Below are 26,001 nucleotides of genomic sequence, written 5' to 3'. Positions count from 1 at the left end.
AGCTCATCCCTTCATGTATATTGATGGCGGCCCTCGCTGCATCTAGTATCCAATGGTCTCCATTCTGTCGTAAGTGTAGTGCATCAACCATGTTTTTCATACATCATCTATTGCTTTGTGTTCTTTCACATTTCTTATAACATTTTTCCCACCTTGGCTGGGGCTTCTCTCTTAGGAGATGTATTATCTTCTGGGGGCTTTCCTCTTTTCTTGCCCCTTAAGCAATTTGCATCCCAAGGCAAGCTGAGCTTACTTTAGGAGGACTTTGCTACGTTTTTTTTTTTTTTTCATCTTTCTGTAGACACAGATAAATGTCTCACATTTTAAACCATCTCGTATAAGCTCTTCTTTGTTTCTACCACTACATTTTATTAAACTATCCATTTTATAGCAACTGATATTTTATAGGGAGTCAAGAGTTAATGGTTAAAAAATAGCTGCTTTAGACTCTGAGCCTTCGAAACGTAAGGTCTTTTGCATAGGATTGTCTAAATTAGCCACTGTTCTAAAATAAGGAAGTCCTAGGAGAGAAGTTTTCTCTCATAACATTGATCAACTACAAGATTTTTATTGTTTTTAAAATTCAATTTTGCCTATATAGATTCTGTTATTGCTGACACTTAATCAGGAGAGAAATATTACATTTATTAGTCATTTGGTTTGTGTAGCTGTTATGGTATTAATCGGTGTATCAAAATAGATTTTGAGGAATACATCTATGATTAATTACTCCATTTCTATTGGTAGGACACACTTAGAACTGAAGAGGATATTATAAAGTATGTATATGTAGGACAATGCATGTGTATTTTATAAAAACTATTTGCCTTTAGATTCTGCTGCTGTTTGGGAAAAAAAAGATTAATGAAGTGGTAGAGGATTAAGAGTTTGCTTGATTGGCTTTAGTATTTCTATCAGGTTTCTAGGTTAAGTGGAGTTTGAACCTAAGTGTCATTGCAAAAAAATTTTTGTTTTTTTTTCTATTTATTTATTTTTATAATTCTTTATTGTTGAAAGTATTATATATATGTCTCCCTTTTTCCTCCCATTAAGAGATGAAGCCAGGTAGTGAAAGATTGCACCACTTCCTAGCATGTGGTGTGTGGACAATGTCTACTATACAGCATATGGGAAGGTGGGCAGACGACTGAGCCATATACATTATCTTTGAGTAAATTGAGTAAATGTGGAGGTTATAAACATTTGTGAGGTTAGAATAAAATTTATAAAAATACCATCTAAGAAATTGGAGGACTTTTCATCAAAGACTAAGACAGTGAACTGCTAACTATAAAAATAACATCTATCCTCAAGTGACTTAAAAGCAGGGAACAAAAAATTACGGGTATGTATTGCTTAATTTAAACCTCTATAATGGTTTGGTTTTCTTTAAAGTTTTATGCTCTTTGACTTAAGTGCTAGGAGAAAAAACAAACTTTAAGGTCTTTTTTCACCTTACTTAATTATGAGAACGTAAGTATATAGTCTTACTGGATAACCTACTAAATAATAATGAGGATAATAGCAACAACATCTAATGCGAGTTTAACATGTGCTGTGCTAAGCATATAATAGGAAGAACCTCATTCAATTCTCACAGCAGTGCTCTCAAATGTAGTAATATTGTCCCCACTTTATACATATGATAACTGAGACATGTAGCCATGAACTTGCCCAATGTCACATGGCTAGTAAAATTGATATCTTATGCATGGATACTGGACCTTGCCTGTTCCCTATAAAATGATTGGCCATTTATAAAAAATAATTTTATGGAGCACTTGATCTTTCTATAACCCAATAAGTGAAAAACACTCTTTTTGCTACTTTGGTGAAGGCATGTTTCTTTTCTGTGTGTGTTTTTGGTGAGGTATTTTTTTTCCTCTCTCTCTTCAGACTTTTCTCTCCTTTTGTGTGTTTGTGATATTTATTTAATCATCCATTCTTCAATTACAGTTGACATTCAGTATTGTTTTGTGTGAGTTTCAGGTGTAGAACATAGTGGCCAATCATATGCTTTACAAAACAATCCCCCCCAATATTTCAGGTACCCCCCTGGCACCGTACATTATTACAATATTGTTGACTGTAGTCCCTGTGCTATAATTTACATGACCATGACTGCTTTGTGACTAATTTGTACTTCTGGATCCCTTTATCCTTTTTATCCAGCCCCCTCACCGCCAACCACCATCTTCTTGGACAACCATCAGTCTGATCTCTCTCTGAGTCTGTTTCTCTTTTGTTTGTTTATTTTGCTCTTTAGATTCCGCATAAAAGAGAAATCATGTGGTATTTGTCTTTCTTTCTCTGACTTATTTCACTTAGCACCATACCCTCTAGTTCCATCCATGCTGTCTCAAATGGTAAAATTTCATTGTTTTTTATGGCTGTATAGTATTCCATTGTAGGTACAGGAGTGGGCGAAAGTAGATTTGCATTTGTTCGCATGGAAAAAATACAAATTAATAATAATAGAAGAACAAACTCTGTGTTTTGCATACTCACAATAAACCTGCGTTTGCCCACCCCTGCGTGTACCACAGCTTTTTCATCCAGTCATCTATTGATGGGCACTTGGGTTGCTTCCATATCTTGGCTATTGTAAACAGTGCTGCAGTGAACAGGGGGCTCATTAGTGTTTTGGGTTTTGGTGGGAAATGTACCCAAAAGTGGAATCACTGGGTCATAAGACAGTTCCGTTTTTAATTTTTTGAGGAAATTCCATACTGTTTTCCACGGTGGCTGTACCAATCTGCTTTCCCACCTACAGTTGCACAAAGGTTTCCTTTCTCCATATCCGCACCAACACTTGTTGTTTGTTGATTTATTGATGATAACCATTCTGAGAAGTTTGAGGGGATCTATCATTGTAGTTTCAACTTGCGTTTCTCTGATGATTAGTGACATTTGAATATCTTTTCATATGTCTATTGGCCATCTGTATGTCCTCTTTTGAAAAGTGTTTATTCAGGTCCTCTGCCCATTTTTTAGTTAGATTATTGGTTTTAAGTTGTATGACTTCTTTATAAATTTTGGATATTAATGCCTTACCAGATATATCAATGGGGAATATCTTCTTCCATTCTGTAGGCTTTTTTCATTTCATTTTGTTGATGGTTTCCTTTGCTGCACAAAAACTTTTTTTATTTGATGGGTTCCCCTTTTTTGTTGTTTGTTTTCCTTACCAAGGATGTATATCAGAAACAAATATTGCTAAGAGAAATGTCAGAAATTTTACTGCCTGTGCTTTCTTCTCGTAGTTTCATGGTTTTGAGTCTTAATTTAATTCTTTAAACCATTTTGAGTTTATAATTATATATGGTGTAAGAAAGTGGTCTAGTTTCATTTTTTTGCATGTATTTGTCCAATTATTGAATAGACTGTCTTTACCCTATTGTGTGTTCTTGCCTCCTTTAAGAATAAACTAGTCTTAAGTCAAAGGGTTCCCAAAAAATTGCCTTTAAAAGTTGTCTTAAGTAAATCTCTCTGTTCCATTGTGTCATATGGTTGAATGTGAACTTGATTGACTTCATTTATTCTAGATTCCCTTATGGTGATGTAGAAAGTAACTTCGACAAATCTAATTAGCTATATCACATTTCCTTGAAGTTACATATGCACCAAACTATTTTATCTAGGTTTTTGTTTTATGAATGAAAATTACTTAAAGACATTTTGGTTTTTATCATTTATTTTATAGAAATGAATGTGCACATGAGTATGCATATGTCTAGTCTCTCTGATTATCAAGTCATAAAATTATCTAAGCTTTTAAAAATAAACTTTCTATATTTGTAATAATTTTAGTTTTAAAGAAACATTGCAAAGATAGTACAGAGGCTTCATATACCCTTCACCAAACCATAATAAGTTTTTCTTAATTCAAAAGAGTTGGGGATATCTTGTTTGCTGGTCAGTTGATAATCTATATACCCTACAGTTTTCAAAACATTCATATTTATTTGAGGCATTTAAGTATAAAATGACATATACTTAGCTAAAATGATTGTGTGTTTTTTTCCATTTTCAATATTCTGTAGCTTCCCAAAATATAGAAATCTGGATTGAATTTCTTTTGACCTTCACCATTAGTTTAAATATTGTTTAAAAAATCAGTCTGCTACCTGCTGTATACATGTAGAGAAAATTTTAGTTACTTGAAGTTTATCAATAATTGAATGATTATTATATCATTTAAAGTTAAAATGATTTTCTTCTTCAGAATGTCTCATTACATATGCTTTTATTGAAAATCCAATGTGAAAGACATGTAGTGAATATTTTAGCTATAGATGATTGTATACACGTGAAGTTTATTTTCATGCCTAAATAAAAATATACAAAAGGTTCCATGTCATTTCCATGAACATGTTATTTGGAGATGAGCATTCCTATATCAGCTTTATTATTATATTATCTGTTTTCTCAAACTTGAATTTTGACAAGCATAATAAGGACAGTATTTCATTTAAAGTGGAACTTCATTTTCTTTTTTATAAAGCATCTTTGGTCCACTGAATATTTGAATCCATTCTAATGATTCTCTCTTGCTTTCATCCATGTCAAATCCATGTGATCTAATTTGTGTGAAAATTTTTAAAGTGTATACACACACACACACGTACACACACACACACACACATGTACATATATATATATAGTATTTATTGCCATTTTATTGTTCATATATTCTTTTTTTTTTCTTCTTAAAGAAGATGCTTTAATATTTTATATAATACTGGTTTGGTGGTGATGAACTCCTTTAGCTTTTCTTGTCTGGGAAGCTCTTTATCTTAACTTCAATTCTAAGTGATAGCTTTGCTGGGTAGAGTAATCTTGGCTGCAGGTCCTTGCTTTTCATCACTTGGAATATTTCTTGCCACTCCCTTCTGGCCTGCATAGTTTCTGTTGAGAAATCAGCTGACAAGAAGTAATTGAGTGTGAGAACTGGTTAGCCACACAGTAAGGCTCACCATTTATTGAAAGGCGGTAGAGTCAAAGCTGGGTGAAAATTTTATTATCCTAACCTTTTATTTTTTTAACTACCAGTTTGACTCGAAAGAAAAACTACCAATGCAATTTGTTTTCTGTAAATAAAATATACCCATGGAAATTCCTGCAGTGACCCACGCTGGGAACAGTGTTTCCAAACACATTGTGTAATGAAATCATTCAAATCGCTTCAGCTTTAAGCATATAAGGCATTTAGGCCAAGACCCAGCCCTGATGACTGGTCTTGCTCTTTTTGTTTATTTTCTAGACGTGAAATGCTTAGCCTTTTAAAGCTGTTTTTGTAAAGAAGCCAATAGAATGGGCATAGCTAACTTCTACTCCTTATAATGACATAATGGTGCTCATGTGCTTTCCTCCTCTCTCCACTGCTTTTTATCCTTTTTATAGATGCACATCGGGAATTCCTTCACAGGCCTGCTTCTGGATATGTGCCAGAGGAGATCTGGAAGAAAGCTGGTAAGAATTGTTTAAAAACACGAGTTTAGTGTTCTGGCAGCTGTGTGCAGTTGTTAAATGCAGTGATGTGAAGAATGACAAGAAAGGACTCTACTGCTAACAACCACCACCACCACAAAACAATGCAAAACACCCCCCAACAAAACAAAATGTAAAAATCCTGATTAATATTCTTACACTAGGCCTGATTGGAACCTGCGATAGTTTTTATTTTAGTAGCATTTGCTAGGGGCGCTGTAATTGAGAGGCTGACAATATTTTCATTATGAACCCCTGATTTTCAGGGACTGTAATGGTTTCATTTCATGCAATGTTTTCTTCATGAAAGAAAAAAAAAAATCTGGTGTTTTCTAATTTAAATTGCATACTTTTAGGCTTTTCCTCTGAATTTTTAAATTTTAATGAAGACCACATCAAAACTGACAGACTTGTTGAGACACTCAGAAATGTTATGGTTATAACCAATTTTTAAAGTGGATCTTCTGAGCAAATTAATAATATTCTGTAATCACAGCTACATATTTTTTAAGTTAAATGACAAAGTTGCTAACCTCCTGCTATTTTTCTTTTCCATTTGATTTTCCTTAAGAAATACTGCCCTACACTTGGAATTAGATTTAAAGTTCCTGCTGATTCATTGACGTATTTGGCTTAAAGCAGCTCAGGTCTGGCAGAATCTTGGTGGAACACCAACACGATAGAATTTGAGCAAAAACCTTCCAGAAACATACTCAGGAGATAAAGCATCAACCTGTTTCAAGAGTTAAAGATGACATGACAAACACACAGTGTGGCTTGGAGCCGCTGTGACTTCAAACGTTAAAATAGTTTTTCTGAGCCGAGAAACTGAAAACTGTTATTTCTGCAAGCGGTCAGATGGGTGTAGGGCTAGTGACCCTAACCAGGGAGCAAGAGTCAAGGGGAAGGGTTTCCTGTTTTGTTTTTTTTATAAAAGTTTCCTCTTTCAGTTTTTATTCGACTCAGATGTGTGTGTAGTTCTATGCAACTTGCTGACTCTGGTCTCTTGGCTCTTAGCCAAGTGTTTGTTTTTTATAGATTTTCTAAGAATTACCTGTTGTGTTTCTTCCCAGAGCAATAAGGAGTTTAAAATCCGATCGTATTCTAGGCTTAGTAACTTAGATTGAGAACCAGAAAAGTCTCTTGCATGTCAATATGCAAATTAGATAGACCCATCCAGCTTGAAATGAAGGTCAACTATATATCCTGCTCAGCTGCATAGTCTTCCCAAATTTACAACATCGCCTCTAAGATGTTCTGTGTAAACAACAGTGATGGGATGCTCCTAAGCTGTTAAAATGTGCTGGGTGCCACCTATCTGGAAAAAGAATTGCTACATCTTTCTTCTGGCCATTTTTCTCCCCCATTTTTAAGCTGTCAGTGCAACTGATTCCAGTACGAGGTACAAAGAATTCCTATTTTGCATGGCAGAAGGATGACTTTTTACTTGCATTTCTCTTATTTAGATTAAATCCTCGATAGTTAATAAAGAAAAATTGACAGCAAAGTCTTGTGTAATCCGAATTCCTTCTGTGCTATTATGTGCTCACTTCTTTGTTTGGCTGCTATTAAGTGAGAGCAGATTTCTTCTTCTAACTATGCCACCTTTGTAGGAAAGTCAACTGGAATAGCTATGCACAAAGGAAGTCCTACCATAAGTGGTAAGCAATTGGAAGCAGATTCCAGATTGCATTATACATATTACTAAAAATGGATTGTAGTGATAGTAGCCCAACTCTGAGTATACTAAAAATATTGAATTATAAACTTCAAATGAGTGAATTTCATAATTTGTTAATTATATAACAACAAAGTGGTTGTTTTAACAAAAAGACAATAACTGCACTATGTATTGTCCACTTAATCAGTTTTTTTGTAGACATGTTATAATCTACTGAGTTCACTATGATTTATTATCTGTTTTGTGGTTTTCTATAACCAATTCTGGGTATAATTTCCATTGTGAAGACTTCAAGAATAGAGGAAGATAAACACCTGTATATTGTGTTGATCCCTGCTCTAAGAAGAGTTAAACGTTATTATGTAAATGTTTGGAATATTTTTTAGATATGCCTCTTAGGTATATTAGGTCTTCAGTCTAATATGATATCCCTAATACGCATAGGAATAGTTTACAAATAGTTTCTATGGCTTGGTGCTACATGTTAAGGAGTGTATTAAATTCCCAAAGTATAGATGACAGTTTCGTCTTGAAATCTCGAATAACTGCTTATAATCTTGATCTTCATAGGCATCTTAAAAAGCATGCCTAGTGTTAGCAGCGTCCAGGCATCCATCGTAATGAGAACACAGAAGTGGTGTCTGCGCTCAGCTTGTTACACTTTGAAAGCTTTTTCCAGGATTCTGAAATTTGCTGTGGGCAAATTATTTTTTTTCTTTAGAGAAAAACCTATAAAGCGTGTCTTTGCAATGAAAATATTATACATTACCTTTGTGACAGTTGATAAGAAATAAAGTTGAAAGCATTTGAAAAATATCCAGGTTAGAGCTCTCAAAAGTCGATGTAGTATAACCACAATGTAGTATAACAAGAATAGTGGCAATATAACCACATCCATATATTCCTGCATTCCTTTTCACAGAAAATTGTAATTGCAAAAAGCGTATCTTGTACTTAAAGGCACATCATATAGTAGCTTCCACCATTTTATTTTGAAATGATGTCGAACGTGCAGAAAGTTCTAGGAATTATTATTAAAAAGTTCTCTTAAATCTTTCACCCAGTTTCCCCTATTTTACTGTATTTGCTTTAATATATTTTCTCTCTTTTCCTCTCTTCCCTCCCTTCCTTTTTCTGTTATGCATCCTATTATCCACCCCCAACCCAAACATTTACTCCCAATACGTTAGCATGTATTTCCTAACAGGACATTCTCATATATAACCACAACACGGTTACCAAAATGAGAACAGGGACATTGTTACATCACTATTACTTAATCTACAGACTTTATTCAAAATTTTTATGTTGCTCAATAATACGGCACAACATAACAGTATACATTTTAAAGTCATTTAACAAATGCTAAAGGTCCCATCAATTTTCCCCTCAAGTAGTATTTTTTAAAAGCAAAGGAAACAAAACATACGCTAGCGTTACAAAAGGTCTTTATAAAATTGGAACAAATCTAACATAAGGATGGTTCTTAAATTGCAACTGAATGTTTTCTTCAGTATATATATATCTTTCCAACTGATCAGTGAATGTTTGCCATTGGTAATAAATATTCAAGCACCTTGAAAATGTCCTACCAATTCTCTCTGCTGATCTGTAGATGCCTGTGGGATTAGAATAGGAATGCATAATTTAAATACAAATTGCCTGATTTGCATATACAATTAGTCAAGCTACAGCTTTGATGGTAAGCAAAAATTATTGTCCTGTATTCCCACTTAGACAGAATTCTAATTCGCTTTGAATATTCAAGCTACATGAGACCCTGGCTGTCTGGCTAGAAGGGCCGTATTTCCCTGGTTGCCCCACGGCATTTCTGATGGTGTAATGACGGCATTTTCCCCTGCCCATTCCTGAAGAAGGTGCTGCACGCTCTGCAGTGTTGTTTCCATTCGGAGTTTAACTGCATATCTTAAAGCAGCCAATAGAAGCTTAAGGTATTTTACTTCATATTTACAGTCTGGCTCTCTTCCCTTATATTTTAGTTTTATAAAACCCATCAGCCAGTAATTGCCAATGAATGAACTGCAGGAATAACGCTGCTCAAATGAGGAAGGCTGCAGAAGTCATGACAGTTAATTACCAGTGGAGGGCTCTTGATGAGCCTCAAGTCACGGACGGTGGATGTGTGAAATAAACCATAAACATTTAAGAAACCAGAGGAGTATTTGCATCGCGTACATTTTTAATCTACAGTAAAACATTTTTATTAGGAATCTATGTTTTTAATTAAACAGAACATTTAATTAAGGTGCTTTTTAAGTGGGTGAAACAATTAAGTGCAAGCACTTGAAACATGTCATAATTAGTTTTAATAGAGTGTTAATTGGTACTAGGTTTGCCAAGTTAATAATTACTCCTTATTAAATTTTCAATTAATCATTGTCATTTTGCTTTGAATGGAGATGAAAATTAGATAAACTAATTCAGGGGGAGGATATTTTCCCTTGTTAATTAGGACAGTTAATTTTTTTAAATGGAAATTACTTGTTTTAGTTGTCAATCTTGCGTTGTACATTAGCCAAATCTTTGCACACGTCCCGCAGCTAAAATAAGAAGGCTAACTGGACACCTTGCAGGTCTGTGGTCGGGCCCGATGGTTTCGGCCTGTGATGTGACTCAGTTCTGTTTGTCCAGTGCAACAGTTGGTTATGTGAAACTGCGCACGTACTTGATTAACTGGATAGACAACAGCTTAAAATCTGTAAGTGAGAAATTTGATTTTTAAAAATCTCCGTCAGTTAGTCTATAAAGGCACACATCCCTATTACTCAGGAAATGATCAAAGAAAAAGAAAAGCTGAATCATCTGTCTGTTTTATCATCGATTTTCTTTAAAAGGTCTGCACTAACTTAATTGCTATACGAAGTACCTTTTTACTGTTGTGCTTTATTTTTTTTTACCACTAAAACAGTTGTTTGCCCTTAAATATGTGTATGTGTAAAATGTATTTCCTTTATTTTTTCTGAAAACTTTACCTGTGTACTTTTCTATGTTTGTATTAACGTAGAGCCGTGATTTTCAACCTTTTTCATATCGTGGCACACGTAAACTAATGATCAAATTCTGAAAGAAAAAAAAATAGGCATAAGGCATGATGTTGATTCATTCACACCAGTGACTATTGTGTTAGCTGTTGTCATTTAAGAAAGTGTTATTTGGCAGTCTAACGGAAAAGAGGTCAGTGCCCCTGACTCAGTAGTCAGGTATTGCACGTTTTAACAATCCTTGGGGCACACCGGTTGAAAATCGCCGACCGATAGCCTGGTGGCAGGCTGGCCGCCTTCTTTATGTGTGTGAATCATCTGGACAGTTTTCTCGTGGTTTTGTCCTTTAAACGCTTAGCCTGGTCTCACAACCCTTTCTGGAGGTCCTAGTGGTGGTAGGAAAGCTGTAGTAATGATGAGAAGTAGTTTACAAAATATTCCCAGCCCTAGCTGGTGTGGCTCAGTGGATAGAGCATGGGCCTGAGGACTCAAGGGTCCTGAGTTCCATTCCCATCAAGGGCACATGCCCAGGTTGCGGGCTCGATCCCCAGTAGGGAGCGTGCAGGAGGCAGCCGATCCATGATTCTCCCTCATCATGGATGTTTCTCTCTCTCCCCCTCTCCCTTCCTCTCTGAAATCAATAAAAATATATTTTTTAAAAAATATCCCTAGAAATGCAAGTCAAAGCCCCCCAGCCTTTGCTTTCCCAAGGAATTTCAGGCATCGTGCTGTGTGGGTAGGTAGCCGGGAGCGCCGCCCCATGCACCTGTCCCATTTGACAGCGCCCCGCGCCCTGCGCCCCGAGCTAACGGAGAACTGTCCTCTTGTCCCCTGTGGTCCGCGGGCCTGCAGAGGAGGCCGTCAACGAGGTGAAGCGCCAGGCCATGACGGAGCTGCAGAAGGCCGTGTCCGAGGCCGAGCGCAAAGCCCACGACATGATCACCAGCGAGCGGGCCAAGATGGAGCGCACGGTGGCCGAGGCCAAGCGGCAGGCGGCGGAGGACGCGCTGGCCGTCATCAATCAGCAGGAGGACTCCAGCGAGGTGAGGGCCGGAGCCCCCCGGGGCGGGCAGGGGCTCCGCTGATGAGAGCGCCCAGTCTTTTATTTATTTAAATTCTTTATTGTTGGAAGGATTACATCTGTCTCCTTTTTCCCCCCATGGGCCTCTCCCTGCCCACTCCCCACCCCCCAGCCCATGCCCTGACCCCATTACTGTCTGTGTCCATTGGCTAAGCTTCTATGCACGGATACAAGTCTTTTGGTTGATTTCTTACTCCCACCCTCCTCTCTCCTGCCTTCCCCGTGAGGTTTGACCGTCTGTCCCATGCTTCTGTGTCTCCGGATCTATTTTTTGTTCATCAGTTTATATCGTTCGTTATATTCCACGAATGAGGGAGATCACGTGGTGTTTATCTTTCTCCGAGGGGCTTATTTCGCTCAGCGTAATGCTCTCCAGGTCCACCCAGGCTGTCGCAAATGGTCAGACTTCTTTTTGGAGGGCCCAGTTGTGATCCAGGAGATCACAAATCAAAGCAGCTACTGGACTGAGACCAACAAATCTTTGGGGTGAAACTTAGAATAATCAGGGGAGTCCTGGCACTTGTGGAATTGGTTGAAAGCTGATCAAATTTTGCCTTTATGAGAGACCTAAAAGAACAACTCCGCCAAAGGAAATTTTTAATGTATTTGCGAGGTACCAGATTGAAGTGAAATTCTTGTAACTTCCTAGCCCCGTTTGGAGACTCAGCACTCAGCTGTGTGTGATAGCGTATGCACGAGGCTTCCTTCTCAAGGCAGGGCTTTAACAGCGATACCCTGTGTCAGCTGCTCTCCAAACACGCATGACATGCCTAGGATCAAAGTCATTTCCTTGACTACTGGTCCTAAATCCAATGCTAAAACCATGTTTGCCTCAATTAAACATTTCTAAGAGATCTTCTGCACAGTCTGTTTTTCCACATTATTTCTAATAACTGTTTTATTAGGTGACATCACTGACAGGGGCAATGTTATTTTGTATTGTTCCAGGACAGTGGTCGGCAAACTGCGGCTCGAGAGCCACGGTTTGCCGCTCTGTTGACTAATGAGTTTGCCGACCACTGTTCCAGGATATTAAAACACACACACACAGCCTAAATGGCTCAAGGATCTGGGAAGTACACAGTCTCTAACAGATTGCTTTCTAAAATGGTCTATAAGTCGGAGCAGGTGGCACTACTACGCACTGATACAGCACCACAATGCCCAACCCCAAAGTAAGTGTGCATAAAGGACAATTAACTGAACTCACACAACCATGAGCTGATAAAACGATGGTCTACCAGAATACATGTCTATAATTTGGGAGGGAGAGTAAGAACTTAATTTGTACCAGGCCTCTCTGTAGATGAAAGACCCTGTGGGAATCCCTCGGTGCCCAGAATTTGTATTTAATGTGTAGCAGATGAATATTAAGAGGACAAAAGGAATTGATTTTCAGCATTTGAAAGTTGCTCGGGAAAAGAGGGACAAAGGGAAGTTTATCTACCCTTCAATTGCTGACTTTTTCATTATTAAGTTAACCTAGACATAAATTCAGTGTTATTGGCATCTGTGGCTAAGATATTTAAGGTCCTTGTTTTGTGCTTTAAAAAAAAAAAAATCATTCGCATCTTTTGGAGAGAATTTGTCCCGCTCTATTCAAGTCAGTAATGCTGGGAGGCACAGTTGTTGGCATTATTAAAACATTGTCACTTTCACATGAATGTTTCAGGTCTGTTGTTTAGGTTGAGTATTTTGTAAATCACTAAATCCTGAAGAGAAAATGTGTGGAAAGAAATTGAGAACTAGGTCTTTGTATTCATCCTATAACATGCTCTAATTAACAGGCATCCTCAAACTACGGCCCGCGGGCCACATGCGGGTGTTTTTGCCGTTTCGTTTTTTTTACTTCAAAATAATATATGTGCAGTGTGCATAGGAATTTGTTCATAGTTTTTTTTTTAAACTATAGTCCAGCCCTCCAACGGTCTGAGAGACCGTGAACTGGCCCCCTGTTTAAAAAGTTTGAGGACCCCCCTTCAGTGTCTATAAGCTTTTTATCTTTATTCATAAAACCTGTTTAGAAAATGTATGATCTTGACCCTAGTACTCAGCATTATAAAAATACTAGAGGCCCGATGCACAAATTCCTGGAACCCCCAGTGGGGTTCCTCAGCCTGGCCGGCGATCGGGGCCATCTCGCCCAGTCTGGGGGAGGAACCGCAGGAGGTTGGCTGGCCGTGGGAGATTGGCTGTGGGAGCGCACTGACCACCAGGGGCAGCTCCTACGTTGAGCGTCTGCCCCCTGGTGGTCAGTGTGTTGTCATAGCGACCAGTCAACCAGTCATAACGGTTGCCTAGGCTTTTATATACATAGATGGTGTATCAAATAGTAGCTATGATAATAGTAGATAGGATGGAAAAAAACCTAGGTATGAGTGATTTTCTACAGTTATTGTTTTTCTTTGGGGCTCTCTTGGGAAACTGATCTTTAATATGGCACTATCCTTATCTTCGGTGACACTTTCCAAGGATTTTAAAGCACAGTGTGCTGGGAGGAAGGGTGTGGAACTCAGAGGGCCAAATTTAATTCCTGGTTCCATCTCCCACAATTCTGTGGCTTTGAGAAAGCCACAAAGGCTCTACAAGCTTTGGTCTTGCCCGTGATGTGAAGAGGTGTGAAACTGTCTTATCCAGTGGCTAGAACTTGGAGACGTGACAGTTTTAGCCATGAGGGAACTCACCTGGCTAGCGTCACACAGCTGGGAGGCGGAAGAAGGGTCTTTTCATGAGGATCACGGCCGAGATTTGGGGGTGCAGATACAGAAACGCAGCGCAGGTCCTGTTTCCTACTTTTCTTCTCTTTGAACTGCAGGACCACTTTTCAAGACTTGAGCAGGATGGAGCGATCTCTCCTATGATTAAGCCTCTTTTCTGCAAAAGTAATGTAGACATTTTCCTGAGAGAGGAAAGAACGATAGGGAAGAAATATTTCATTTGAATGTAGCTGGGTATCCTCCAGACTTGCACACCAGTCTATATGCACCCACCCCTCAGACATACCCCCCCCCACACACACACACTATAAAAGTGCTTTGTGTCTCTAATTCTCCCAAGGGAAGACTGTCCCGGAACAATCTATGTGGTTAGTGGTAGTTGGTTGGATGAAGATGGTTGGCTGGTAGTGGTGTTGGGGGTGGACTAGCTGAATACCCATGAGATAGCCTGGGTAGGACTTGGTGATCCGTTAGCCATCAAGGAAGAAGAAGGAGCTGTGATTCTTCAGTGGACCTGTAGGGTTTGTAGTGTCCCCGATCGGGTGGTCTTCCTTGAGCAACCTTCAGACACTTAGTGGCTTTGATTTGTCCACAGCGTGTGTGCCGGTGGTGAAGGAGTACGTTTCCTTCAGTTTTTGTGCATGAACAACCCAAGTTCAAATATTTAAAGGAGCTCAAAGCAGTTATTTAACCCGGACAGATCTCCTCTGCGGATTGGAAAGGGCTGCTAGAGCACAAAAGCTTACGTAGTTGATGCGGCCGAATGTGGAAATGAGGACAGTGCACTGTAATATGTAAAGGTGGGGCTCCAAGCATCTCAGTTTGAGTGAGACCGTCTCAGGTTACTTCTGTTGTCCCCATGTAATGATCAGAAGTGCCCCCTTCACTCTAGGTGTCCGGGTTTGGGTAATAGATTATAGAGTCATACCCCTTAAAAGGCCACGTTCAGCCAATCAGACGATCTTCTTCTGCTAGCAAAGCTCAGGGGCAGATGGGTGTGGCAGGAGGAGGGCTCAGAAGACTGAATTCTGGCTCCAGCTCAGTCACTGCATTGGGGAGTTTGGGGTGATTCATTTTACTCCTGTCAGCCTCCATTTTTTTCGGTAAGGAATGAGATTTTTTTAATATAAATATTTTAATTTCACATGTTTTGAGAGCAATAGCACAGGGCATCATCTGTCCATATTTTCCACTGTCCTTTATCACAAGATAGAGGAAATTTTCTGGCTAAAACATTCTTTTAGCTCTTTCCCTTTCTTATTTGAAGCAACCTCCAATTGTAGATATGTATGCATCCCTTGCCTAGATCATATGATCTTTATAATCTGAATCAATAAAACTACACATGTAGATGATAGAAAAGCACAACTTCTCTCCTTCAGGGGGACTTTAAGAAATGACCTGGCCTTAGCTGGTTTGGTTCAGTGGATAGAGCATCGGCCTGTTGACTGAAGGGTCCCGGCTTCGGTTCCGGTCAAGATCACATGCCCAGATTGTGGGCTCGATCCCCAGTAGGGGGCATGCAAGAGGCAGCCAGTCAATGATTCTCTCTCATCATGGATGTTTCTATCTCTCTCTCCCTTCCTCTCTGAAATAAATAAAAATGTATTTTTAAAAAAGAAAATAAAAGAATCTGAACTTCGGAGTCAGGAGACCAGAGTTCTAGCTTGGAGTGGCTGTTCATGTGTTTCTTCTGAGCTCTTTACATGAAGGACTTCTTCTCTGTATGATATCTGAATTCAGTCTTTCTCTTCCTGCGTCCGTTTTCACACGTGTTGAATGGACCTAATAATGCCCATTCTGCTTAGAAAACCCAGCGGCTCTGAAAGGTAAGCTGTAAAGAATGGAAAAGTTCCAGAAAGGAAGAAGGGGTTGGAAAGAACTGAACTGGAGAAAACAGCAGGAAGAATGTGTGGAGTAAGGCAGATAACACATGGGTATTGTTTGTAGGGGGCCATGTAATGCATCATTCAAACAGGAACACTTTTCAGAGGAAAAGGGCGAGCTTTTCCCGGGACAGAGCAGTCCTGTAACCCCGGCTGTCCCAGCACCTGGGACCCCTGCTCAGCATAGTTCCTGGGGGGTGACATGGAGTTTGTTTTGCCTGGGGTAAAACAAGAAGACCTTCAGTGAATGTTTAACTCTGCGCCAGATGTGGTAGAAAGTGCTTTCTGTCCTTGTGCTCATTTGCTCTTTCTGTGAGCCCAGGTGGAGTCCACGGTGCTGTTGTCTTCATTTTGCGTTTAAGGAGGTCAAGCGGCCTCACAGCAGTGAGCGCGAGCTGGGCCTCAGTCCAGGCTGCCGCCCCTCATCCCACCTGCTTGATGGCCACGCGGCAGGAGTGGGGTTCTCTCTGTCCTGATTGTGTGGTGGTGTCTCTGCTCCCTCACTGGACTTCCTTCCGCTGATTCCCACCTAGTTCTCTGACTTGGCTTGGGTTCATCGTCTGTCATTATTATAGCAGAATGACGCTGGACCTCAGACATATCTAAGCAACGGGATATTTTCTGTAGTTTCTCTTTTTACAGCGTTTACATATCTCACCAAGAATGTACTGCCAACATTAGCATACATCAAAAGAAAGGACATTTGCTGAATCTGGCCATCTGAAACTTTTTTTTTAAAATATATTTTATTGATTTTTTACAGAGAGGAAGAGAGAGGGATAGAGAGTTAGAAACATCAATGAGAGAGAAACATCGATCAGCTGCCTCTTGCACACCCCCTACTGGGGATGTGCCCGCAACCAAGGTACATGCCCTTGACCGGAATCGAACCCGGGACCCTTGAGTCCGCAGGCCGACACTCTATCCATTGAGCCAAACCAGTTTCGGCTGAAACTTTTTATTTTCCATTTTTATTTCCTCTTTTTATACCTATATAGTCCCTCCTCTCCCCCTCACCCCCAAGTAAGATAGGGCCTATTTTATTTATTTTTTTTAACATATTTTATTGATTTTTTTTTTACAGAGAGGAAGGGAGAGGGATAGAGAGTTAGAAACATTGATGAGAGAGAAACATCGATCAGCTGCCTCTTGCACACCCCCCACTGGGGATGTGCCCACAACCAAGGTACATGCCCTTGACTGGAATCGAACCTGGGACCCTTCAGTCTGCAGGCTGACGCTTTAATCCACTGAGCCAAACCGGTTAGGGCTAGATAGGGCCTATTTTAAAAGAACCCACAACAGCTCTTCTTTGAGATCCATATCTTGCTTTAGCTTAGGTCCGTGGTCGGCAAACTGCGGCTGGCGAGCCACATGCGGCTCTTTGGCCCCTTGAGTGTGGCTCTTCCACAAAATACCATGGCCTGGGCAAGTCTATTTTGAAGAAGTGGTGTTAGAAGAAGATTAAGTTTAAAAAATTTGGCTCTCCAAAGAAATTTCAATCGTTGTACTGTTGATAATTTGGCTCTGTTGACTAATGAGTTTGCCGACCACTGGCTTAGGTGATCGGAGCAAGTTACTAGACATGAACATAGAACAGATAGTAAATAATTGTACTGCCCCAATGGTTAGTCTTGCGTTTTAAGCCACCAAAGTGCTATCTCCCCCCAGATTAAATCAGCCCTTATTCAGTACTCCCCCATAGGTGCAGAACTGCACCGTGTATATCGAAGTTGGGCAGTTTTGTGGCACCAAGGCAGAAACACTGTATCTTTAAACTTTCTGTTTCTAGAATCTGCAAAATCCTGATAGTGTGAGCAGGTCCCTCTGAGAGGCCCTTCCTAATTACTCCTTCCAGAATTACTGGCCGCGCTCCCAGCGGGACTTGCACAGCGTGGCCCGAACCCCCCACGTGGCCTCCGGAGAGGGTAGTTCCCACATATCACTACACGGGGCTCTCAGAGCATTGCTCCTGTGAAAGCCGCGCCGCGTCATCAGACCCCTTGACCCCCGAAAGAATTTGGAGCTCCCAGAGCACGAGCTGTGACTGTGTTGTGATGTTGTTGTTTGTTTCATTTCTTCAAAGGCCAGTTGTTAGATCTATCGCTGTCTGTGGGAGAGGGGTTGGAGCTCTGGGTGTGGAACGATCTTGAGCGGTTTGCCTCTCGGGGCTTCGGTTGTCTCCTGTGCAAACCTGGGGTCATGTCTCTGTGACCCGCTTTGCAGAGAGGTGCAAATGAGATGGGGGGAACTGTTTTATAAGCAGGTCCGCTTACAGATGAGCAGTGTGTCTGTGTAAGAGAGATGTGAAACCAGTTAAGAAGACAGGAAGGGCAGGGGAGGAAGGTGGGCAGTAACCGTGAGATGGGAAAGGAAGGGAGAGGGACCATGGAAGCAAAGTCTGGGGGGTTTTGCACTGAGTGGTTGCAGGGACTTAAAACAATAGGAGTTTCCAATAGGAGTTTCCAAAGTCTTGGGCCCGAATGTTGCCAATGACTGAAATGGACCACACCGGAGAGTTAGGGTTAGGGAATGCTGACTTAGGGGGCGGGGAGCATCCTGGACAGCAGCTCAGGAAGGAAACGAGAGCTGGAGAAACGGGCTCAATCGTCATTTTCTTACATCTAACAGTTGAAGCCAGGACATCCTGACAGGGGAGCGGGTGGGAAGAGAAGCTTTGCTTCTTTTTTGTATGCCAGCTTCCCCCTCGCCAAATACTGAGAGGAAAAGGAACAAACTGAAGAAGAAGAAGTTACAGTAGAAGAATCAGAATGTTAGTATATCAGAAACCAAAATTAGAGGGAATTTCAACAAGGGGAGTTGGAAAAGGAGGGGCAGGGAAAGAATGAGTCGTGGTGAGTCTTTAGAAAGTCTAAGGACACTGAGGATGGAGAAAGGGAACCGATCACCAGTGAAGTGTCAGGGGAAGTAAGTGGGAATCCTCTTTGTGTAGCCGTCCATGCCTGTCGGAGGAGAAACCCAGGACAGGCTGACTCAAGCCACTCAAAACTGGAAGCCATTTCCAGTACACATGATACCTTGTCTTCAGTGTTCCAGATTCCTGGCCCAACCTCTGTCCACTCTCAGGAGTTGAGCACCCACCCTGCTAACCTTATTCCTGCCAAAACAGGTTCTTAGAAAGAGCTGAAATGGACAGAGTGTGACATTCTCGAAAGTATTTAGTTTGCAGTCCTAAGACCTGGGTGAATCAAACGTTAGCGATGTACTCTGTGTGATTTTACATGTCATTTACTCTAAAGTTGCTTATTCTTGGAGCCTCAGTTTTCTTTGAGTCTCACTTTCCTAGCTGCAACGTGTATTTTAAAGTGGTTTTAAACTGTTGAGCGCAATGTAAGATGTGTTCTTCAGTGTGAATGTAGGTTGTGCTACCTTGTGTAGAGTTCTTTTAGTTTGGGGAATTTTAATTGTAAACATTCTACTAAATTCATTGAGCATTCTTTGCATGTGAGAGGTTTTCTTTTCTTTTCTGGAGAATTATAGGTATGTAAGAACTGGAGAAACTTAAAAGTACCGTATTTTCCGGCGTATAAGATGACTTTTTAACCCAGGAAAATCTTCTCAAAAGTTGGGGGTCGTCTTATACGCCGGGTGTCATCTTATAGGGCGGGTATATCCCAAACTCTATATTTTAACTGGAAAAGTTGGGGGTCGTCTTATACGCCGGAAAATACGGTAATTCAGGAGAAAGTGTTTTGTTGCTTGGAAAAGGAATTTTCAACAATAGGAACCAGAAAAGATACTATTTTGCCAGTAGGGAAGAATGTCCATTCTCTATCTAAAATAACAAGATGAAAGAAATAATTTTGTTCTTAGGAATGAAGAGAAATGCTGATATGTAACAAAGTATTAATAGTCTTTGACATACAGCTTTGGCATTCGAAAGCTTCAACCCATCACTCCCGTTTTCTCTGTGGCATTAGCACATTTAGCAAAGGGGAGCATGGTGTTCAGCCCCATGTTCTTCATTTGACTCCGCCCAATTTTGGTCAGTGAAGTAATTCCCACTTTTCAGATAGGGAATAAAAAATTCCTTATGCTGAAAAGGGACCATATTGTCACAAGTAAGGGAAGACTCTAAAGTGCCATTGGATTTGGGAATGAAATTTGCTATGAAATGCTGTTCTTGAGCCTTCTACACTATTGTGGTAATTGAGTCACCAGCAGGCTCAGTTATTTAAAAAAAAATAAAATAAAATAGGTAACAAACAAATAAATAGAGCAAGTATCGGGAAATACTAGCCTGACTATAACAAGCACAAATTGAAAAAAAAGGTAACATTGGATTAAATCATTGACCACTGTATCCCTGCCCTTTATGGCTGTACACAATTTATGGGGATTTTACACAATTTTTAGTTCCCACCTTTGTGAACAGCAGAAAGCTTAGAAACGTAAAATTATCCAGATGACAGTCCTCACAGGATTCTCTACATTTCCCTGTCCCCAGAAGCATGGCAGTGAGGGCCCCAGTGTCACTGGGCACGCATCAGTCTTGCAGGTATGGACTAGTCCAGTGGTCGGCAAACTCATTAGTCAACAGAGCCCAATATCAACAGGACAACGATTGCAATTTCTTTTGAGAGCCAAATTTTTAAAACTTAAACTTCTTCTAACGCCACTTCTTCAAAATAGACTCGCCCAGGCCGTGGTATTTTGTGGAAGAGCCACACTCAAGGGACCAAAGAGCCGCATGTGGCTCACGAGCCGCAGTTTGCCGACCACGGGACTAGTGGACAGGAAATTCAGAAGGACCACCCAAGAGAAATATAGTCATAGAAATTGCTTTGTCTGTTTTCTAATGAGCTTTTTAAAGGGAATATGCAATTTGGACGTTTTTTTTTGTTAGTTGAATACTTATGCTAAAGTTCCCTACACAGTCATTGCAGCAGTGCGATGTCAAGAGGAATAAAAATATGTCGTTTTGTTTGTGTTTTTTTCCCTACCGGGTCATTTGAATTGCTCTTTGTTGTACCTTCCGACCGCTGAAGGTTGTTTTTTCCCAGCGGTGGGTGGTAAATGAATTTGATCCAACAACTTGGGAATGGGGATAGAGGTAAAATTAGCAAGGGCCCTTGAATCCTGGGTCAGAATCCGGCCATACAGAGACACGCAGGCTCAATTCCCAGCAGCTTCATGATCCAAAACATCTGTTTCTATATTTGGCATAATTCCATTTTTTTTTTTATTTGTGAAATTGTTCCCATCTTTGAAAACACTTTAAAAATAAAAGAAGTCCCCATCCTGTCTCCTCGATCCAACCCCCCAACACATGCATCTATAATTACCTGGTGTCGTCTGTGTGTTTAATCAGCTTAAATTGAGAAGGTTGCCTACATCTGATTTCAATCTGACGGCTGCGTTGAGTCCCGGGCAGTTACCACTGTTGTGTCTGCCAAAACCTGCCTCTGCCAGCAAAGAATACCCTCACACCAGGGGATATTTTGAAGAAGCCACTTGACTTAGATAGATATTTAATTTCCTTAAAATGTTGTTTTGGATCTGAGTCTCTGTTCTCTCATTGGAATTTTCTGCTGTCATTTAGTAATTTCTAGTATTTGCTGCATTTGTTCCAGGATCCACCTGGCATTCTTCTAAAAGTGACTAAGCTTCACTCTGAGTGCCATGTCAGGCCTCACGGCTCCTAAGGGCCACGCCCACGTTTGCTCACGACTTTACGGGGTCATTTGTACATGCAAATGTGATGGAATTAATTTTGAGGAAGAAGGGCTTCACGTCTTGCAATGAAACCTCGGGTCAGAAGTACACATCTTTTGAGTTATTTTCCTGGTTAAATGAAAGGAGAAAAAAGAAAAATTTGTGCCAGGACTGATGGTTAATTGTAATTTTATTCATGATGTGAACATGTATTTCCTCAGGTATGTTCATGTAAAACACCCCCCATGGACCAGCGTTTGAGATCTTGAGGTTTTTCTGGATTTTATTCCCCCCCTTTCATTGGCGCCATAACTTCTGAAGAGTAAAAAAATAAGAATGTAGAGCTGAGCTCTTTCTAGAAGTTTTAAAGTCAAGTTCTTGAGTTCATAGGCTTTAAGCACGTGAAACTCCAGGAGGCCCTTTATTTCCTAACAAAGTTAGGACGACTGCTGAACATTTCTCTGCCTGTTTTGCACAGGGGTAAAGCCACACATAGTAGGGTGACAGGCCGACCTTCCACTGGGATGTTCAAAGTCGGCTCCTGAGCCCACCTGAAGCCACACCCCCAGCATGCTTCAAGTAACACACATGCAGGAGAGGTTTTTAATATCCATGTATATTAGGACTTTAAAAATGCATTTCAATTGCGACACAGCCATTCCCAAAAGTAAAACAACTCTACAGAAGGTCACACAACTTAAATTCACACTAAAGATCATTACGTTGCGCCCAACAGAAGTTTGTTTTGCAAGAAAATAACCAGAACCAAGGAAGATGAAGAGAAAAAGATGCACGCACAAGGCTAAGTTCCCTTTCTAGAGCATTCGCAGTGGGGTTGGTCTTGCCAAAGGAACTACAGTAGGAAAATTTAAAGTTGGCTTCCTGAGGTTTCGCCTCCTCCTAGGGTGCCTGAGAGACTTTACCTTTTACCTCCTCCCCAAATCTCCTTTCTTCCCTGTGATCGATCCTATACAGGTGCTCTTCCGTCTCTAATACGTTGTGCTCTGATTCATGATGTGTCTATTTCAAAGTTTGAATCTCAGAGGCAACCTCATTTGAGCTTATTTCACTTCTTGAAAGCACTGCCTATGAGCACTGGGCTTGCTAAGGTCTAAGTTTTTCGTTTCCTCCACTTTTCTGACTACACAGGGTCGCTAAGCTAGAAGGAACGCCATCAGCTGGAATGCATTGTGTGTAAATAAAATGCCTTATTATTGATGCAGTTTGAGTATCTCTAGTTTCTCAAAGTCAACTTAAGTATACTCAGATTCAGTCAAATGTTTATTGAGCACCTGCTATATATATCAGGCACTGTTCTGGGAGCTTAGAGAATAACAGAGAACAAGCAAGCCAAGGGACCCTGCCCTGCAGGGAGCGGAAGTCAAGGGGACTGTTTGAGTTTGCTTATCAGGTACACTGACTGAGTGCGGTGGGAACAACTAAATGCACGGAGAGGTTAAAGGGTCTTATCTCAATCTCTAGTCTGATAGAGCAGGGAATAGACTACTCTATCTTCATTACATTTCTTTGAGTCTAATATAGGGTTCTTGTAGGCCCTTTGTAATTTCTGTTCTCTCTGGAAGGAAGATGCTTCTGCCAAGAGTGACATGTTTGTGTGCGACCATGGCGGTACTGGTATTAGACGGGAAAATGCAGTAGCTACAGCAAACCTAAAAGGAAGGGCTTTGACAGGTAAAGCAGAAAGCTGCTCCAGCCAGGGTGTTAGATGTCCTAAGAGTTGTTGGCAGAAAAGTTTGGGCAGCCATCATACCAAAACCTGCATCTCTGTGTGTTTAGTGTGTGCACACACATACACCTGGAGTTTGCATTCTTACCACAGAGTTCTTGAAAGTAAGGTGACAGGCCCTAGCTGGTTTGGCTCAGTGGATAGAGTGTCGGCTCGGGTTCGATTCCGGTCAATGGCACATACCTGGGTTGCAGGCCTGATCCCCAGTAGGGGACGTGCAGGAGGCAGTCGGTCAGTGATTCTCTCTCATCATTGATGTTTCTATCTCTCTCTGTCTTTCTCCCTTCCTCTCTGACATCAATAAAAAAATATTTAAGAAAAGAAAAGGGGGCAGTGCTGCCCAGCGCAGTTCCCCAGACTTCGGTTTGGACAGTGGATTCATTTGGGATTTTGCTTTGTTCTGCCTTCTCCCTTAGAGTTGCTGGAACTGTGGCCGTAAAGCAAGCGAAACCTGCAGCGGCTGCAACACGGCTCGATACTGTGGCTCGTTTTGCCAGCACAAGGACTGGGAAAAGCACCACCACATCTGTGGACAGACCCTGCAGGCCCAGCCGCAGGGGGACACGCCTGCGGTCAGCTCCTCGGTCACGCCCAGCAGCGGGGCCGGGAGCCCCATGGACACGCCACCAGCAGCCACCCCGAGGTCAACCACCCCGGGGACCCCCTCCACCATAGAGACAACCCCTCGCTAGATGTGAACTCCGAACTGTCCAAGGAAACACACCACCACCCACACGAAACCAACCCGCCATCCTCAGACGCTCGAAGTTCTTTTTGTTTGTCTGTTTGTGTGTAGATGAACTTTCCTATCGCAGTCCTTGAGCAAGAGAGAACTAACCGGTAGTCAAACAGAGGGCCAGTCACGGGTCGTAAGGACTTCCTGTGGATAACAAAGATAATCTCCTCCTCGGAGAACTGAAAAGAGAGCAGAGAATATGACACGAAGTGATAAGATTTGACCTCCTCCCTGTTATTCGCCAGTAGCTGGGATTTTAAACTAGATGACCTCATTAACCGATGCTTTACCAAACAGCAAACCAAGAGATTGCTAATTGCTGTTGAAAGCAAAAATGCTAAGATTAAGACACAGTGTTCCTGATATACAGTAATGGGGGGGGGGGGGGGGACAAAAGAGGAAAACCCTCAAGGGCATGAGCATTGCCTACAGTGGTAGACGTTTTAACCAGAAGATGAATGGCATCCATGGGTTGCTAAGTGAACTCTGAAGACCCGCTACAAAACACACATATGTGCAGCATATTGGAAGGAGAAACAGATGTTCGTTCCCCCCTCAACCCCCCCACCCCCCAAGTTTCTGAAAAGAAATAATATCCAGGTCAACAGAATGAAAAATGAAAGATGATTTGCAGTGGGATGTATGGATACAGCAGCAAGAAAAAAAAAAAATGCCCTAATACAAAAGGCTCCTTTACACACACACACACGCACACACGCACACACGCACACACGTACACACGTTAAGAGACTCAGCCTGCAGTTAATTAGCATTCTGGCAGCTCTGACATCAGCCGGCTGCCCTAACTAACCCTTCAACGTTTGTTCACTTTTGCGAGATTCCACAGAGTAAGACATTGGGTCTGTTCCAGCTCATTCATTTTTATATTGAAAAACACTTTTTAAAAAAAAAAATCGTGGCTCCAGCCCCTTTCCAAATTTCCAGCCCTGCCCTGTTTAGATTTTTTTTTAATTAAAAGCGAGTAGTTCTCTTCGTGTGAAGACACTTCTGTCCTGTGAGGTTTCCAATGGTGTTTTTCTTGTAAATGTGTTGGACAAATGTGAAGATGCATTGTAGTTTAACCATACGCCCACATTTAGTCTCTTTATTCCTAGTTGGTGAGAAGCCTGTATCTTTCTATGCTGCTTTTATATCTATATGTATTAGTGATATTTCTCTAGTAGTTTGGGGGTGGGAGGGAAAGACTTTTTTTTTTTTTGGTTGTCCTCAAGAAAAGAAAAAAGAAAAGAAAAAAATCTTTCGGAGCTGCTATTTCACTCTCTTCTAGGATTTTTTTTTTCTCCTGAAAACCAGCATGTTCATGGAATGCTAACCTCGGTGTTTTTGTAAGAGGGAATGTACATAACTGTATTTTGCACTGTCACAATGACTCCCTAGGCATGCTTTTTTTTTTTTTTTTTTTTAAGCAAACTTTTTGAATATGCTAGAGCCATTTCACCAAGTTTAGCTGTAGCATAGAGTAGTAGTGGATTTTTTCCTTTTTTTTTTTTTTTTTTTTTTCGAAAAATCATTATTGGGACTTTTTCTTAAAAAAAATAAGATATTCTGCTTTAAAAAAAAAAAGACAGTGCATGCATATTGCTGTAAGGTTGTTTAAGTATTTCTAATTTTACAAAAAAAAAATAAAATAATGTTAAATCATTAGAGCTCCAAATGCTGAGGTGTAGACTGACAGCTTTAAGTGCTGAATGCCAGGTTACACAGTATTCTTACAAAAGGGAAGTCAGCCAAAGACTGATCTGATGGACCAAAAGCCGAATCCTGAGAAGCACCAGTACTACTTGCCCCGTGATCAGCAGGTGAGCTGTGTTCAGCAAGGTCTCGTGTGAATCCATGAACCCTTCTTTGTCCAGGGTCCAGACCAGAACTACTTGTTAGTTTTGAAACCAGTAGCCCAGGATGTGGTTGTGTGCTTCAGGGGAAGCCGTGCTGCAGGCTGTGTAAACAACCAAAGTTTTCGAGGC

At 40.8% G+C, this 26,001-nt stretch overlaps 1 protein-coding gene across 1 annotated transcript in view; it reads left to right on the top strand.

Moving 5' to 3' along the window:
* RUNX1T1 (RUNX1 partner transcriptional co-repressor 1) overlaps positions 1–24,398 on the top strand; it is a 121,404-nt gene extending 97,006 nt beyond the window's left edge. Inside the window, exons 9-11 of the mRNA XM_054708513.1 lie at positions 5,404–5,472; positions 11,026–11,216; positions 23,697–24,398. Of these exons, the coding sequence (XP_054564488.1) occupies positions 5,404–5,472; positions 11,026–11,216; positions 23,697–23,972 (536 nt within the window). The 3' untranslated portion in view covers positions 23,973–24,398. The remainder of the gene's footprint in view (positions 1–5,403; positions 5,473–11,025; positions 11,217–23,696) is intronic.
* Positions 24,399–26,001: the final 1,603 nt, after the last annotated feature.

Source organism: Eptesicus fuscus, chromosome 19, assembly GCF_027574615.1.
Source record: "Eptesicus fuscus isolate TK198812 chromosome 19, DD_ASM_mEF_20220401, whole genome shotgun sequence".
Classification (NCBI taxonomy): domain Eukaryota; kingdom Metazoa; phylum Chordata; class Mammalia; order Chiroptera; family Vespertilionidae; genus Eptesicus; species Eptesicus fuscus.
Note: the sequence above shows the minus strand (reverse complement) of the source record. Positions and strands in the feature narration are given on the sequence as shown.